Source organism: Hetaerina americana, unplaced genomic scaffold (genome assembly GCF_022747635.1).
Source record: "Hetaerina americana unplaced genomic scaffold, ioHetAmer1.1.p SCAF_152, whole genome shotgun sequence".
NCBI lineage: Eukaryota > Metazoa > Arthropoda > Insecta > Odonata > Calopterygidae > Hetaerina > Hetaerina americana.
In genome coordinates this window covers 1159-18971 of record NW_027286648.1, presented here as the reverse complement: position 1 = coordinate 18971, position 17813 = coordinate 1159, and the positions used below count along the sequence as shown (strand labels likewise).

The 17813-nt window shown below is 35.4% G+C and overlaps 2 protein-coding genes across 2 annotated transcripts; one reads left to right on the top strand and one right to left on the bottom strand.

Moving 5' to 3' along the window:
• The first annotated feature begins 312 nt into the window (after nucleotides 1–312).
• Nucleotides 313–3547, top strand: LOC139686943 (heparan-sulfate 6-O-sulfotransferase 1-like). The gene is made up of 2 exons (XM_071583979.1): nucleotides 313–951; nucleotides 2036–3547. Exons 1-2 carry the CDS (start codon nucleotides 317–319, stop codon nucleotides 2697–2699), a joined length of 1299 nt encoding a protein of 432 aa, XP_071440080.1. The 5' UTR covers nucleotides 313–316; the 3' UTR covers nucleotides 2700–3547.
• Nucleotides 3548–15794: 12247 nt separating this feature from the next.
• Nucleotides 15795–17377, bottom strand: LOC139686942 (SPRY domain-containing protein 7-like). The gene is made up of 5 exons (XM_071583978.1): nucleotides 17084–17377; nucleotides 16762–16878; nucleotides 16511–16671; nucleotides 16328–16430; nucleotides 15795–16247 (listed from the first exon to the last, which is right to left on the bottom strand). The coding sequence occupies exons 1-5, from the start codon at nucleotides 17184–17186 to the stop codon at nucleotides 16150–16152; spliced, it is 582 nt and encodes a 193-aa protein (XP_071440079.1). The 5' UTR covers nucleotides 17187–17377; the 3' UTR covers nucleotides 15795–16149.
• Between the last annotated feature and the right edge of the window lie 436 nt (nucleotides 17378–17813).

The following is a 17813-nucleotide window of genomic DNA, read 5'->3' as shown; positions in this document are numbered from 1 at the left end:
TGTTATGCCTCCTTGAAGACCTCTTACTAGTCTGTTTGATATTTTTTTAAAACGCCACCATTTAAGAATAGAGAAGGATTTATTTTCATGATATTTATGTGTAGCGAAGTTATTTTGATTTGAGTGCCGTATTTGTCGTCATTTCGCAATTTGTAGTACAGTGTGTTGAATTCCCATAATCAATTACGTGCATCTGGATAATCGGCATTCATTCTGCGCATGTAGTTTCAACGTTTCTCCGGTGGTGTCTCAGCTGTTCTCGACGGCAAGCCGTGTTTTGTCTACCCAGTCGCTTTCAGTGTTAGCCTCGGGAGCGATGGCCAAGAACAATGTAGAGGTTCAAGTTTTTGAAACTGATTTTGCCGTTCTTCTTCGAGAATCTGTCACTTATGAAATAAAAATGGAGCCTAAATCAAGTAGTAAACTAGTGAGTGTTGTGCTGATATGTTTTATTCTCGCGGTGAGTGGCATTGTATATTTTGGCTACTTCTGCCCCGACCAAGTGTGTGCTTTGACAACCAAAGATACAGGATGGGCGGATTGGACTCTGAAAATTCCATCACAGGATAACTTAGGGAAGCCACTAGCAATACATTCAGATCCAATCAGTGCTAAAATTTCTAGTCCTGGTTTAAGTTACGACGATGTGCTGAACGAAAACTTTCAATTTGATATGAAAGCGCATGATGTTATGGTGTTTTTACACATTCAAAAAACAGGAGGTACATCTTTTGGAAAACACCTTGTGCGTGATCTAGATCTTGAAAGACCTTGTACTTGTCACCGAAAAAGAAAGCGGTGTTATTGTTTTCGACCAAATCGTAACGAAAATTGGCTGTTCAGTCGTTACTCTACGGGTTGGAAGTGCGGTCTCCATGCAGATTGGACCGAATTAACTAGCTGTGTAGATTCTGAATTGGATAAAAACGAAGGAGATTCTGTCAAACGAAGGTAATTGTTAAAATTTGTCAATAGCTACTTAACTACTGCATAAGTCATGAGTGTGGCATGTCCTCGATGGGAAATATTGTTATACTTATTCACTTATTGTATTTTCATTTGGTTATGTGGAATTATTTAACTCTTTTTAGCATGTTATAAAATGCCAATGCAAGTTTTTCTGACTTGGAACCATTTTTAGTTACGGTGGTTTCTTTAATGTTGACATTGACCGTTTGTCATATTTTTTAGAATTGTCTAATTTCATGGATTTTGCCCGACACATTAATTTCGTTGCCTTGCTTAGGGCAATGCCATTTCCGTTTCTGTTAACGCCAATGAGGATGCCTAATGCACAGTACATTTTGGTAGCTATTATTTTGTGAATGTGAAATCATTAGTATACAGTCATCACATCTCTTCCTTTGGTAATACGATAGGTGCCTGATTGCTGAACACGGTTCATTGCTCTTGAGTAAGTGCCTAGAATAGTAAAATATGTGATAGCAGAGACGTTTTTCAAGGTATCGGTGGAATCAGTGATGGATTCTCAATGAAACTTATGAAGCTGAAGGTTCTCTGTTCTCAAACCTCGAGAGTATGGAAGTTGAATTCATATAATTAAAGAGGTGTTACCTTTTGCCAAGTGGTCCTCATAACAGTTCCAACTTATGGTCACAAAAGGCATGCCCGCTCAGGGCTCAATGTAAATTATTATTGGAATCTATCAGTGTAAGTAGGTTTCGGATGGACATATTCTATACAACTGTAGAATGATAATTCCTTTGCTTATCCCACAAAACAACCAACACAATATTAAGCCTGTCTTCAATTCAGCATTTATCCTTCCTCCAGTCCGTCGTTTCACGCCCATATCCAGGGCTTCTTCCTAGCCTATTACTACCCCTTCTTTCCGTTTACCTAACTTTCTCCCCTCTGTCACAGTCTTCAACATCCAATTGCCAATCAAATTTGGGAAATATCGGGGTTTTTTTTTACAACAATCGGCAAGTTACTGTGAGGTTGACTATCTCCTTCCAACAGTTCTCATGTCAGAGTATCGCAACAACTGACCAAATCAATTTATTTTCCGCAGGTACTTCTACATAACGCTCCTGAGAGAGCCAGTCAGTCGTTACCTGTCAGAATTCCGGCATGTTCAACGGGGTGCAACTTGGAGGAACGCAAGACACTGGTGCGGTGGGCGCCCAGCAACTCCTGCGGAACTTCCCCCCTGCTATGCCGGTTCGACGTGGAAAGGTGTCACCCTCGACGAGTTCACCTCCTGCCCGTACAACCTAGCAGCTAATCGTCAGACGAGGATGCTGGCGGACCTCTCGTTGGTAGGCTGTTACAATCGCTCGTACATGCCATCGGCAGCCGAGAGAGCCCATGTACTCCTCGCCTCGGCCAAAAGAAATCTCGCGGCGATGGCCTTCTTCGGCCTTACCGAACACCAGCGAATATCCCAGTATGTATTCGAAGAGACCTTCGGCCTGAGGTTTGCCGTCCCTTTTGAGCAGCACAACACGACCCTTTCGGGTGCCACGCTATCGTCCCTAGAGCCCTATTGGCTGGATAGAGTTAGATCATTGAATTCTCTCGATCTCGAGCTGTACGGTTTTGCGAGGAAGTTGATGCACGAGAGATTCACTCGGCTGAAAGCTCGTGACGCCCAATTCGAGGAGCATTTCTCACACCTGGGAATATTGCCGTCGGGAAGGGACTTCAGTTGGGACGTGCTCGAAAAAGACGAGTGAGGTGTTTCTGTCAGGAGTATATAAATACGACTGTTAAGCTCCCAACGTGGATTGTGACACTCTTGGTCCCGAGCGGTTAGGACTTGGAAAAAAGTGACACATTGGTTATAAGTGACAAAGTCTCGGAAACTAAATTTCCACTTTAATATTCGATCAGCGTTACAAGGTTTATTAAAACATGCACTTGAAAGATATTTCCAGGGCCACCAAAGGAAGTGCCTTTGATACTGGCTATATACAGCACTAATTTCTTATTTTTATTGTACAATGTCAAGTTTTGTAACCAATTGCATTGCGGTTGCCACATGTGGTTCATTTGTCACAGGCTTAATAATATGCGTTTATATGTGGCCATAGGCTTATGACATATCCATGATTGTTCACTCGCAATCATAATGGTGCTAGAAAGGTACTTTTGAGCAAGAGCAAAGTTGCATTACATTTTAGGTGGAGATTTTTCATCACTTGAGCACATTAGATAATGCAAAATGGATATTAGGCAAATAAATTATAAAGGAATTCCACATTTTTGCACCTACAATTGCTATATTTTTAGTGCATGTGCAGCGAAACTTCATGAGCAGATTCCTTTAGCAAGTGCTGTCTGGGGTTATGAGAGAAACCTAGTGTGTCATAGGTAGGGTGAATGTACTATAAAGGCGCGTAGGTATCATCAGTTGGATGTTGTTTGTCCTGCATTGGAGGTTGCTTTAAGTTAATGTTTCATCAAGGAACATTTGCAACAAAATATTTAAGAAAGATGTGATATTTTTAAACATGATAATTTGAGTAGTTATTACTTTCAGAAGTACATATTTTTCAAAGGGATGGACATAGCCTATGTTATCATGAAAAATGTTTCTCTGAGTGCTTGAATGTCCACAAAAATTTCCTTATTGGAAAAAAAATCATGTCCAGTGTATTTTTAAATGTATGCTTGGGGACTCAATGAATGCAGTGGTATGGTGTGCAGTCGTGGTCCTCTCCTCGTCCGTGATGAGGCAAAACTAAGGCTGATGACCAGTGAAATTACTCTGCTGTACAAAAATTAGTCTGTTTGCTTATTTTAAGGGACTACATAATTATGGATATCATTGTTGTTTCCAGTGGTTATGAGGGATGTGAAGACTATAATTTTATTTCTGTTGCAAGCCTTAGAAAATGTAAAACTTTTATAAAATTATGTGCATTCCTCGGTAGAAACTTCGGATGGCATTTTTCTTTGTTTTTCTTCATAGTGTATATATTTCTCATTAAGTCTTAAAATATTTGTTAGGAAGATAATTACACTTAATTTTTTGCGAGAACACAAACTGGCTTTTTTTTCATGAGTCCAGGTTGGAGTTTTTTTTTGTTTTAACCATCTAAATATGGATGGAAGGTTAAAGAATCAGTCATGAAATCATTCAAAGTTAGTTTCTAACTTGTTGACTCTTATTTTCTGCCTGTATATTTTAGTTGCAGTGCCCATGTTCTCTCAACAATAATATGTCAGATCACTTTTAAAATATTTAAAATAAGGGAACTAAATTTGATTTGTTGTAGACCAATGACTGCCATATTGTTTAGTTAACATATTTTCTTTTCCTCAATATTTATTTTTGTCTGATGCTACTTGTATATTTCCAGTTGTTGAGAGGCGAAATTAAAATTAAATTTTAAGAGGCACCAAAATTGTTGATCTTTTGTGGTAACTAAAAATAAAAGAGTTCCCCTATTAATTTTAGATAGTTTGAGAGAACATAGCCTCTGCATTAATAATTTTTGAGATTGCCACTTCTTGTATACTCTAATAAATTGTGCTTATGAAACAAGTTCTAGAAAGAATAATAACTATATTGTGTAATCATTTCTGTCGAATGATATCAAAATTGTTTGAATTCTATAAGTTTCAATTAATGATTCGGCTACTGCTTGGGCACCTGTGTGAAACTCTAGTGCTCAGGGAGATAAAATTTTAATTTACTGATGGTGCCTTCCAGTAGCTCAACAGAAAATGGTGACAAAATAATTAAGGCAAACATATCTAAATTCATACAACACTGTCTCAGGCAAAACTTTGTGGGCATTCTTCATGGTAGAAGTAAATGAACTAACTCTGGGTTTTTTCACATGGTTTTTTATTGTTCATGACCATGGTTTCTTAGTAAGTCTACATCTTCAGGTCACGCTTGAAGGATAGTCTTGCTTCGAAACCATGGTTGGGAACAAAATTGAGTGCGGAAACTGAAAAGTTAGTTCCTTTACTCCTTCAGTATATCTACAATTATTGGATCGATTTCATTATTATCATTTGTGGGAAGGCAAGTCGTTATTCACAAGGGCATTTGACCACAAATGTCAATATGTTTTTTAAGATGTCCAGTTATACTTTTGTGGATCATAAATTCTATAATTTGACCAGGGAGGGGTTTGGGCTAAATAGTTTATTGGTAATATAATGCATTTGAAAAATGTTTCCTAACAATGTTTTGGGAAAGAGTCATTTAATTGACATGTTGACATCTCATTCTTAGCTCTCTCCGTGTTCATACTTGAGGGCTTCTCATGTTCCCTTCAAAGGTAGTTTGCCATTGCAACTAGTTACACATATTCTAATGTGGCTGTAGATCTATCTAAATTCCATCTAGACTCAGTACTCCAATTAAGTTGTTTGGCCCTCTTCATGAGTATATTTCAGTGTTTGTCCATCAACTGACTAGTTTGGAATGGAGCTTAACCTTGGAAATTCCCTTATTTATCGTAATTACAAAATTAGAGAGAAGTAATTATTTATTTACAACTGCCAAAAAAAAATTTAATACTTAAGACCTCTTTTATGTTAAATGAATGCTATACGTATCATAATTGAAGCTAGCAGTTGTGCTTGAAACAGCATTTACTATTATTCTTCTGTGTGTAAATTAGAATTGGAGATTTAATTAGTAATTTCTTTTTTTGAGATGTATTCAAATAATTTTATTCAAGAAGTGAGGTCCCATGTTCATTTAAAAGCTGAAGTAACACAATTGAAGATCACAGACTCAAGGGTTCCTTGTTGTGTCAAATTCAGTATTTTGATTTACAATTATCTCACCAGTCCTAGAAATCTGTCAGTGGTGTGGAACCTGAAGGGCTACAGATCGTGGAGATAATCATTCCTTCACCCACACAGTCTTGTCAGACATGAGTCCATGGTTAGTTTAAAAGAAGAGCAGAGGCTAAGGTAAAAGGGTATTTCGATGCTGTTGTCTTTTGAAGATAGTCTTATGTTATAAAAATTAATGAGATCCTTTTAGAAATGTGGCATGATAGCCCAGTTGGTAGAGAATTTGCCTGCAATCCCAGATTCAAATTTAGATTAATCCCCTTGGACAACCCCATCTCAAACAGAAGTAGTGCGATTTTCTGGTTACCAAAATTTTGTGGGGAAACTGCCTGTTGTGCAGGGAGAGTAGCCCTTCTCCTCATCCTGAAATGTGCTAATGCCATCCTTCTTAGTTTGCAGTGATTATGCATTTATCAAAACCAACCATTCAGATTGATTAGTGTGTTAACGGAATTACTGATGAGATCAGACTTTTTGTTTAGGTTGTAATCATCTTCTAGACTTCAATTATGGGTTGTAGTTCTTCATCTTAAGTGGATGTCTGTCCAGCGATTGTTTTGTAAAAACCCAAGCTATTCTTTTCCAGCATCTTGATTCCTTTATTGTTCCCCTGGCTGATGTACTACATGCATGCTTTGTCATTCATTCTCTGTCTACCTCTGTAGATCTTCCCTTGTATTGTTCCCTCCATTATGTGCCTCAGAGTATGCCCAATAATGGGTTCTAAAGGTCACCATCATCTCATTGATGTCTTCCGTAAACTTCTCCTTTCACTCCATCTTTGAAGGACTTCTTCATTGTTAACTCAGGTCTGTACGTGTATTCTCCTATAGAACCACATATCTATTTCTAATCATCTTTTCTCTGCATCTGCTATCTTCCAAGTCTCACAGCCATGGAAATTGAAACTTGATATGGAGATCTTTAATAAAGCCTTCACCATGTCCATGTTAGTACTTGTCCTCATATATTAGTGTATGTTCCTTTGGATGGGTAATTTTTCTCGGAGTATTCTACTCAATGTCTGCACACATGCACATGTCATCATCATCAGTGTTCTAATCCTAAGATTGGTTTGACTGCAGCCCTCCGTTCTTCTCCCATCAGTGTTATTCTCTCACCCCCTGATGATTTTCTGTTTTATCTCCTCTTTAATTTGTTCTGATGTACTTATCTCCTGGTCTTCCCCATGGAATCTTCCGTACTCTGTTAAATGCCTTCTCATAATTAGCAAAACAGACATATCCCCACATATTCTATGTTTATCTCAATTCCAATCCTCTCTGTACTGCTTTGTCACAATGTATCTTATCTCTCTCTGTTAACGAAAGCTGACTTTTCTGTAATTGTTTTCCGAGATATACATTCTTTTCTGATTGCTAAATGTCAAGTAAAGTTATGGCCCCACTAATCCTAACAGTTAACTGTTTTTTTCTTTTCGGTGTAGGTAAAAGGCCTCGAACAAGATCATTTGGCCTAACATTATTTATACTCTCTCCCTCTCCCATAATAATGCTGCAATTCAAGATACCATGTAAATTATAGGCACAGAGAAGCCTCCAAAACTTTAAAGTGGTGGCCATGGCAATCATTATGTATTTCATTTTAATTCATTTTTGATTCATCGTCAATATAGAAAAAAATATTTTAATAGTTTGATGTGTGCTTTCATGTTTTCTTTCTGCTCTTTGAATTATTTCATCAATATATTATCGCTTATGTTTTTAGGTTCCTCCTGATATATCAAAGATCTTTTAGTCTGGTGTATATTCACCTCCTGCCATACTCCCTAGCGGTGGCTTGCAGGTTACTTAAAATTACTATTTGAAGATATTTTATTTGGAACTCTTGCATTTTTAGAATGGTTTAGAATCTTATCAATGGTTAATGTGGAAAATGCTAATACTTAATGTTGAGTAGAACTGGCCTTTTTTTACTTTTTTCCTAGTACTCTGTGATAGCAATGCCAAGTTGATTGGCTCCTTAGTATATTTCAACATTTTATTGTAGTTCTTCTTCATTTACTCAGTTTTACATACTATGCCTTTTACTCTCACTTAATTGAAATATTAAATCAATTTTTTTCTCTGTAGTTTAAAATTGTCATTTGAACCTTTTGTTGTCAATTTTATTTCTATTATTGTTGAATTGATATGTATTTTTCACTGAAAAAATATTATTTATTAGTGTTAAAGCTCATTTTTTGTTGTGGTACATGATTTTAATTGCGTCATCACTCTTTTTGTTTGTGATCATGTTGGAAAAGATTAACCACTGCCACATCTGATTTTAAGAATTTATTAAAACAGTAACAATGGGTTCAACTAAACTACACCTTGCTATTTTGCAATTTTGGTATTCATACATAGTGTGATAGACATTTGATCATTAGAATTGTTTCTTCAGCAGAATTTGAGGTGTATTTAAGTAACACATTAAAAACCAAGGATTAAGACTGATGGAGTTAACCAATATCCAATGATGGAGTTAACTTTCTGCCAATCCTGAAGTGGGAAAGTAAATTCAAAATTTTGGATTTAATTTATAATGGCCTATTTCATTTCGCCGAGAATGTCAGAATTTCTATTCTGTGTTGTGCAGATATTTTATGGCAACACTGCCACTAGCATGATTGGTTTTATGGTATTAGTCAGGGTGGCTTTAGATCGAGAAATATGTGCTTTTAAATTTGCTGTGATGATATAAAGTTGATATTCAAATGAATATTGAGAGCGTGATGGTATAAAAGGTGCCAATCACTCTCTGAAATGCATAAAAAGAACTTAGCTCATGCTGTTGGGGAATTAAATGTGGTTCATCTTTGAAATTCTAGCAAAATGGTGGATGGCTTATGTTTTTTAATGCATCAAAATGCATACATGATTTAGAGGAGTGGATGCAGGACTCAATTTGTGTCAAGACTCAATGGGGATCTAACTTGTGTGATAACTCACTCACATTGACTGACCTTTTGCGGTGAGCCCATGTTTATGTTCCCTGCTCATATCTCAATCTCTAAAGGTGCACCTTGTGGGGAGCATTTCATGTGCAGTACCTAATCCACCAGCCAGGGCATTAAACTGAGGAGGTTTTGGTGCTTTTTTGTTAAGAATAGGTCAAGGTCAATGCTGGGCTTTCCTCCGCTCATAGTTCTTGATTTTAAAGTCTTAAATACTGCCAAGTTCCCACTCTATTTCCAATGGCTTAACTGTTGGGCTGCCTCCTCCGATTGCGGCATATCTAAAATTTGAATTTTAAGTGGTTAACCCTAAAATTGGGTCTCTCCATCCAATTTTATAATCAAGGGATGCAATGTAGGTTGTCATTAGATCTCTTGATGCCCCAATGTCAATTCACTGAATTTCCAGTGTGGGGTGAAGAATGTGTATGCATGCCAAGATACCCGTTTACAGTGCTTTAGTTTGTGATTTATCATTCCTGGTGGCGACGTCCCTTTGGAAGTTCAAATGGATTTTATATTATTATCATTTACATCGTATTTCTTTTTGCATTTTATTGTTAGTCATGGTTTTTAGTGTTTCCATCTTGCATGGGATACGAATGATTATGAAAGATAAGTCTTCGAATGATGAATTTCCTAGAGAAAGGCTAGGAAAATGGAAGTAAAATCTCTGCTAAACCTGGAGAAAAGTGAGGGAAAGTAGGAAAGGCCAAAGATTCCTAAAATCAGATATCCACATTTATAATTGTGAAAACCTTTCAACTTTTTACTTCATCAGACAACAGTAAAAAATGAATCAGGAAAACTAAAAAAGTCACCCAAGTACATATTTGAGCTCATCATCAATTTACAGCTATCCACTCTGGGGTACTTTTTAAATGTTCCAGCATGCGAACACCTCTTCAGTGGCCGGAGGATATCTAGATAGGATATCTTTGACTGCCGTTATTCATTAACTGTTTAGTTCAAATATGTTTTTTTATAAAATATGAATATGTGTAGTGTAACCTTATGGTTTGTTACTCATGCTCTAAGTGGGTGAAATTTCACAAACATATATCCATTTATTGAGTTTTTCCAAACAATAAGTGCATATTTGATAATGCTGAGTATCATTTTTTTGGCATTTTGAACCTCTGAAAATGTCTCCCATTCTCTTTGGAAGAGTCGTGTCTTTTGTTCACTGATAAAGGGTATGGCAAATAAGTACCCATGTGAACATTATTTACAGTGCACCCTCAACCTTGAGAGTTTTGATGGAGACCTGCGATGACTTATTCGTAATGTTTTCCTGCATTTGTACCACTTAAATGGAAAATGAACTGGAGAGGGGTGCATGGCGTCTGTCTGTAGTAATATTTGTTCTATCCAGTAACATTTGTTTGAATTGTTTCCTAGTGGTGGCCCTATAAATTTGATCCCCTTGATTACAATACAAATGCTTACCCATGACTATAATCAGATTTTACTTGAATATATTTAATTTGCAATCTTGGTTGTGACCCAATATAATTTGGACTTAATTTTCCTCGCAGATGAATCATTGGCCAAAGTATTCATGATAGTCATAATTTAGATAATTATCTCATCAAGTCTTAATGCATGCATTTCATTGAAAAATTAATGTGCATATGAAAGAAAACACCATCTTAGAACTAGTGACATTACTATGACTAGGTATGGTATCCTGATTAACTTTTTCGAATTTATGAAAGACTGGTCCCTTATCTTTACAAGAGAATATGTAAACTGAATTGTGTATAAATAAGTAAACAGATGTAATTATTGCTTTTATGTTTTCCAAAGGCTTTAGTATTTTTCTTGTCTATTTTTTTACAATTTTTATTTGTTTGATTTTTTAAGTATGAAAGACTACTAATGCAATAATTGATTCATATTCTATAGTAACAGGCTCACGTGGTATAATTGAATTAATATGATATAGTTTCATTCAGATGTAAAACACATGAGCCATGTTCTGTTTCACATGCATGAGTGTAAATTTGTTCATTCTTCTTGTGCATTATGCTTCCATTTCGTATTTGTTCGTCGTGAATGTTCCTAAGTTTACATACCTTAGTTATATCAAACTTTATTCCAGCCTTATAACGGTGGATATTCATTTCAATGTTTTCACAAATATGTGATGTCTTGTTTTTGAGTAAAATGCCATCTGAGTGTTTCTAAAAAGAGTACTCTGTGTTGGTGCAACTCATGCCATTATTCATATCAGGTAAACCCATGAAGAGTTATTTGCTAATTTGAAATTGCATCATTTACATCTACGAACTATGAATAATGTATGTTTGCTCATATCTTATGTTTTTGATATTACGACTGCAGAATGTGTATCACATAAAGTTATCTCTGATTCCTTAATGTACATTCCTCATTTTCATTGTATAATTCATATTGTATCTTATATTCAAGTATGTATAACGCATTTTTTAAATTGTTTTTTTTGTGCATAAGTAATCATCTCTCTTTGGTATAAAACTTAGTTTTAAATACATTGATGATATTTGCCTGTTATTTCATTCCTTAGACAGTTACAATTTTGTGAATTGTTAACAACGCTTCAAAAGTGAATGCATTGAGAAAATTGACTGGAGATCATTCGATGTGGACTTGAGTCCATGTTCACAAATGTTTAATAATGAATTTTCCATTATCCCAGAAGGTTGAAAATTTATTGGATATGCTGGGCATATTAGGTGTGAATCCATTCCAACATTAATTTAAAATAGTTAAGGGATGTGAATTATAATGTCAGAAGTTGAAATTGCTCCTTTTGGTGCAGATTTATGTACACTTCATAGTTTGATTTGCCCGCTGCATTTTTCATGTTGGCCCAAAACACGTGTGTGCCTCGTACTCCTGAGCATTCCTGTCGTGCCGTCATCACTCAAACTCCTTCAGTGTTCATCAATTTCCCTTGTCATGCCGTGCATGTTTGTTGGCTTTCCAATGTATCATGCCATGTTGTCTCATTGTATGATTATTTGCTCAGTTACACAAAATGTTGTAAAATTGTGTGCACAACTGAAATTGTTAAAAATCATATTCCATTAAACTCATCTGTTTCATTTATAAGTAGTGATCATCATTCATCTTTTGAACTTCTAATGCCTGTGAATACAATCTAACCATCATATTTATATGATTTCTTTAATATTTAATAGATTTATGAAAAGGTTATTGTATTTAATCTAGTTGTACATATATTTTTTCTTACCTTCACGATATCTGATGGATGAACTGTATCCTTATTTTTTCTTATCTAATGTCTGGGGGGTTGTCTGTTAATTGATGATGTTGAATTGCAAGAGGCTTGCTAACACGGGAGGGTACATAATATGTCATTTTTGATTTGTACGTGGTCTAATATTGTTTGGTGTCCTTACGTTCACTTTATTAATGATGACAAACATACATACACTAAATCCCTCAGGTGTTATTTATAGAAATATGTACATATATTTTTTTCTTTCCTTGCAGTGACTCTAACGGTGTTATCACTATTGCTATATGCAGCACAAATGCTTAAATGTAGTACCTTCATTAAAAGTATAGTTGAGAAACATTGCTCTTCTTGACTGTAATATTAAGAAGTTATTGCCATGCAATATTAAATAGACTACTCCAAGTATGTGGCTGTACACAGTTCATATTTGGTGAGAATTTCATGGGTTGTATTTAAATAAAAAAAAGTATTGTGCACCATGTTAACTCGGTAAAGAATATGGCACCATGTTGCATATGAATGAAAAGATATCTGTATATACAAACATGTGATAGTTAGTCTTTGTTTTTGTGGTGCAAAGGGTTGTATTACTCGTGTGTGAATGCATAAAATTTCAAAGAATGATTTGAATGCATCCTCAAAACAGTCCAGAAGCAACATTGCTTCTTTTCAAGAGAATGGAAGATGTGTGTTTTGAATGAATTAAATGATATTAATCAAACTGTGCTCCAAACCATTTGTGTAGGTAGCCTAATTGGCTCAGCCAAGGAGTGTTTTGAAGCACATGGCTGTTTAGGTGTAACATTGGAGAAAGCTGTTGTGTATAATTTATGCAAGTCTCTGTGAGACTTAACAGAACTGTACTTATATGTGTGCACATGTCCAACAATTGTAAAAGTAGCTGGAGACTAAATGTGCAAAATACACCCGTCCACCCTCTTAGAGTTGATCTTAATGGATCAAAGGGGTACGTAACAAGTGAGTGTATCTATATCAAGAAAATAAAATAGATTGTACAGAAGTGCCATTGTTTCTTTTACAAGATAAACCTAGTTTGCTAGTACTACCTTGTCAGTAATTCTCTCATGAGAATGCGGGTTGTCCTTAAGTTAATTAAGTATTGCAAATGCGAGAAGTCTTGTTGGCGTTGGATAATTCATCTCTCGAAAACATTTCTGATACATTTTCGCTTGATGCTACCTCAAAGAAGTAAATAGAAATATTTTATTTTAATCAGTCATATTTTCCTTGGAAAAGAATAAATATATGCAGGAAATATGATTAGCTCTTTTCCAAATATCTCATAATACAAGTTGTATCAGGAAATTTTGATTTCTTTCATGCTTGCATGTGAAATCGATTTGATATTATAAATTTTTAACTCTGCATTTTCTTGGCAAGAAATTGATAGACTAAGGTTGCCATGCATGGAAATATGAATATGAGAACTTGGGTTTACCGTTTAGTAAATAATGTTGCATTTTCATCCCAATACATGGGTTGATTTATGAATTAAATATACTCATGAAGTCAAAACAGTACACCCATGAATATTGATAGAAATTAGTGTCATAAACAACTTATTTTTAATTATAACGGTGAAAAGTCAAATATTGTAGAAATTCTTATTACAATATCCAAAAGTGAGCATACTTGGCAAGGTGTTAGTTTTGATATTTATTTTGCGGCAAGTACAAATTGTCTAATGCTATATGCAATTTGAAATATTTTTGCATTGAAGAGCATGCCTAAACATGCTGCTGATTTGTCAAGCTCTACCTCGATGTGCTGATGTGATTCACACTTCCCAGACTTATGACAGTCATATTATAAAACCACTACTATTTTCACATCCCTTTAAATAAATGTCTAGATTACAAAATGTAACCTGTAAGCAATCATGCGGGGGGGGGGGGGTATGAGTGGTATACCCTGTGATGTTTGGATCAGATTTCCTTTCCCTGTCCATTATTAAGTAGCTGCTGTGCAAAATATTCCAAATTTGGATTGCTCAGCTAAAGTGCAATCTCCTTAAACTTTCTTTGATGAAAGGATCTCCTTAAGATTCATTGCTTGTCTGGTCACTCAATAATTTCAAAATTCCTTGCATGTTGTCAACTTACTGAATCAATTTTGATGGCATGCGAATAGTTTTACTATCCAGCTTTATCTCTTCTGATGCTGCTATATGCCTGGGAAAATTCACAAATATTACTTGAATGCTCTCACTAACTCAGAAAATGTATGTATCATCAAAATTGCTGCAAATATATGGTAAATTGTAGGCATTTTCTCTCTGTATTCCCACCAATCCTTAAATGTTTTATTACACTGGTTTGTTGTCTGCAGTTAGTCATACTTGTAACTCATACTCCATAAGGTTGTATGTTCCTTTCTTTTTTTCCAATCTTATCTTTTTCTATGTTTAGTTTAAGGGACAGTGAGGCTTTTTCAAAATTAGTGGGCTGATTAAATAAACCTCTTGCCAAAGATTGGAGTTGACTGGAGGAATACGCAATCAATTCAAAAGCCATATATGTTTATGAGACTGCAAAAATGAAAGTGTTGGACAGATATAATCAAGATAAGCTCGTGATAGGATACTTTTTTCATTCTCTATATTACTCTTGTTTTCCTTAATCACATGAACTTCCCTTTCTGCATTTTAACTACTCAAAGAGATTTTCTATGCAGTATTTCCTGACTCACCTTCAGTTTCATTAATCTCTCTTTCTCTCCTGCGTTACTAATAATGTTCCATTGCTTTATCCTTAGAATGTTTTCACCCTGGTAATCTAACACATTCACTTCTGTGGAATGTTTTTCATATTTTCATTTTGCTCTTTCAACAATGGTTTCTTAGTCTTACCATTATATTGACTCATTATTTGATTCTCAGTGAATTCCTCTTCCCATCTTCATAGTGGTATTTTTCCATATTTTCTGAGACATTGCAACCGAATTCTTTTCATATGTATCATCCCTACATTATCCTGTGTAGCTTTTGCTATCCCATTATTAAGATCTACCCACACTTGTCATCCCTGTATTTTCACTGAGATCTTTATGAAGTACTTTTCGTCATTCCTTGTCATTTTTGTTCATCTTTCTAACATCCACTCTGGTACTCCCCTTATACCCTCAGGATCTTATGAATTTAAAATAAATTATGGTTGGGATCTGCTTTCGGGATATTGCAAACGGACTATGTTCCCAAATGTGTTGAGTCATAATGCTATCTATCTCGCACATTCCCATAAATCTTTTCTCCTTCAAAAGTCTTTGCTTTTTCTTTCCAATTAATGTAATGGGTTATAAAATATCATCATATGACATAACTATAACTAAAGTCAGTGTCCAACAAAAGTTACTTGTGATAGCAGTACAATTTAGCCCCTAATTTCAAAATTGCTATAAACTGGATAATGTTGGTATTTCAAGAAATAAGTTGCAATTTTGTACTATCTGTACTTCATGCCATCAAAATAATTGAGTTATTGGCTGGAAAATTTAAGTGTAAATGATTTTACTACCATGGGGGAGTTACTCAAGCGCTATTTATATATCTAAGCATTAGTTGACATGTTGCTAGTATGTACTGTAACCAAACATTAAAGAAAAATGTTCAACTAGAATTTGTCATCAAGTTAGAATTCCATTTCCTGATCTTTCTCTTGCCAAATAGGATCTTACATATATTGCTCTTAAATATTGAATTTCTCTTGGTTGGCTTACTGCTAAATTAAAGGGAGTGGATTGTGTACAGTATTTAAGAACTTCTGTCAATTAAAATTCTTCACACATGTTTTTACATTATTAATATTTTATTATTAACAAAGGACACTATTATGGTGAGTGATTTAATTTTTACACATTAAGCCAACATGTAATAATAATTAGATAAGAGTACAAGACAACATTTTAATAACATTTTTGTCTCTCCTTACGACAAATCAGCATCATACAAACACGTTCATAAGGAGACTGCAGTCAGAGGAGATCAAACTCGAGGAAATGTTCAGCTTGCATTGTTAATATTGGGAAGGTGATTTTTACTTGGCAAGCGGCCCGATCTCACAGCTTTTTAAGTACCGTGCTGCACAAATATGGTATATTCAGATTCATTTTATGAGTGCAATGCATTCAATCACAACTTTTATAGGAGAGACTGCTCGATCATTATCTTCTCGAATCCCATCGGCATTGGATGATGGAAATTATCCAATACAATATCTAGAATTGCACCATCATCCACTGAAAATAAATAATTGTCAATAAAATAACCTTCTCTTTGTCCAGCATACTTCGGAGATCAAAGAAAAAAATTCACCCACCATATAAAGCAGGGTAAACAGTTCCACGAATTCCAGTAATTGGATTGTTAATTGGCTTCCCATTCAGGAAAAAATTAAGTTCGATATGGTCGTACGAAATTCCCTGTAATACCGAAAAATTTTCATAGAATTACTAGAAGAACTGATGGTTACTTTCAATCTTTTGAGTAACCATAAACTTACCAACACATCTCCTTCTTGGATGGTCTCCGCAATTTTTTGTAATTCTTCCTTCCCATGCCTCATTGTAGAATCGGAGCATAAGACCCATGACTCTTGATCGTTGCCGCCCGGCGCAGAATTTAAATCGGCATTTTCAGTTGCTATTCCTACACCCCAAATACCTGATGCAATGCCGAATAAGAATATTAGTGAGATAAAACAGCATACAACGCACATCATCGGGTATTATCAATATGAATTATGCATAATACCTGACTGCTGTACCTTCACTTCAAAGTAAGACTTGCTTTGGACTAAGGGCGCACTCGCTAAGGCCCCACCTGTTCCACATATACGGTGGCCATTTTTCACAATTACTACTTCGTGGCCTGAAATAACGTGGCAGGGGTAGCTACCAGTTTAGTTTGACACGACCATATGTTCTTATCTCCCAAGATTAATACTTTTTACACTAAATCAAGTTTTCATGATAATACTAATCGATTGGCTAGAACGTAGCCGATCGAATATGAATTTAAATCAAGTGATTTACCTTAAAATACGATCATCCATATATATTTGGCATATGCTTACCCATATGTGTGTTATCAAGAAGTATCGGATTTATTTCTTTACGGGGCACACTGGTACTAGTAAAACCAAGTCCATCAAAACAATTCCTTATACAGCAAAACATGGTGAACGTTGTAGTTAACTACAGTGTCACATGTCATTCCCTTCAGGAACTGGAGATAATGCTATCAATGTAAAGCGGAATGATGGCATAATAACTTTTTATATCCTGGTTCTCAGAATACGAGACGTTTTCTAACACTCACTGACAGGTCGGGAATTGACTATTGTTGACGTCGCCATTTTGACATATCGGAACCCTGGCGAGGAAAATGAAAACTAAATAAACAAAACGATAATGAATAACAATACCGGCTGTTCAATTACCATTCAACACGGATCGTTCGAAATTCAATTTCATTTTTAGTTTGTTTTGTTTGGCAAGTTGAGCAAAAGTTAATGTAAAATACTGCGTTTGTTCATGATATATATGTTGCTTTCATTATTGCTGAACAGATGAGGTGGAAATTGTTTACACAGTTATAAACTCAGTTTTCGTAGAGGATACGCACACATAGGAAAATGTTTGCTTTAATTCCCATGTCTACGATAGAGTATCTTTTCTTGTGATTCAAAAACTTTTTCTTCGTTTAATATGTAGCAAACTTTGTTACAAGAATGACAATAACCCTACGAGCATAAATATGGTGTCTAATTGAAAAAAGTCTTCATTCCATAATAATTCACATGG

Coding starts and splice junctions, on each gene's coding strand:
- LOC139686942 (XM_071583978.1), bottom strand. CDS start 17,186: ATGTTTTGCTGTATAAGGAATTGTTTTGATGGACTTGGTTTTACTAGT. Junction 16,431..16,510: donor TCCAAGAAGGAGATGTGTTG/GTAAGTTTATGG, acceptor TCGGTATTACAG/GGAATTTCGTACGACCATAT. Junction 16,248..16,327: donor TGTTTACCCTGCTTTATATG/GTGGGTGAATTT, acceptor ATTTATTTTCAG/TGGATGATGGTGCAATTCTA.
- LOC139686943 (XM_071583979.1), top strand. CDS start 317: ATGGCCAAGAACAATGTAGAGGTTCAAGTTTTTGAAACTGATTTTGCC. Junction 952..2,035: donor GGAGATTCTGTCAAACGAAG/GTAATTGTTAAA, acceptor TATTTTCCGCAG/GTACTTCTACATAACGCTCC.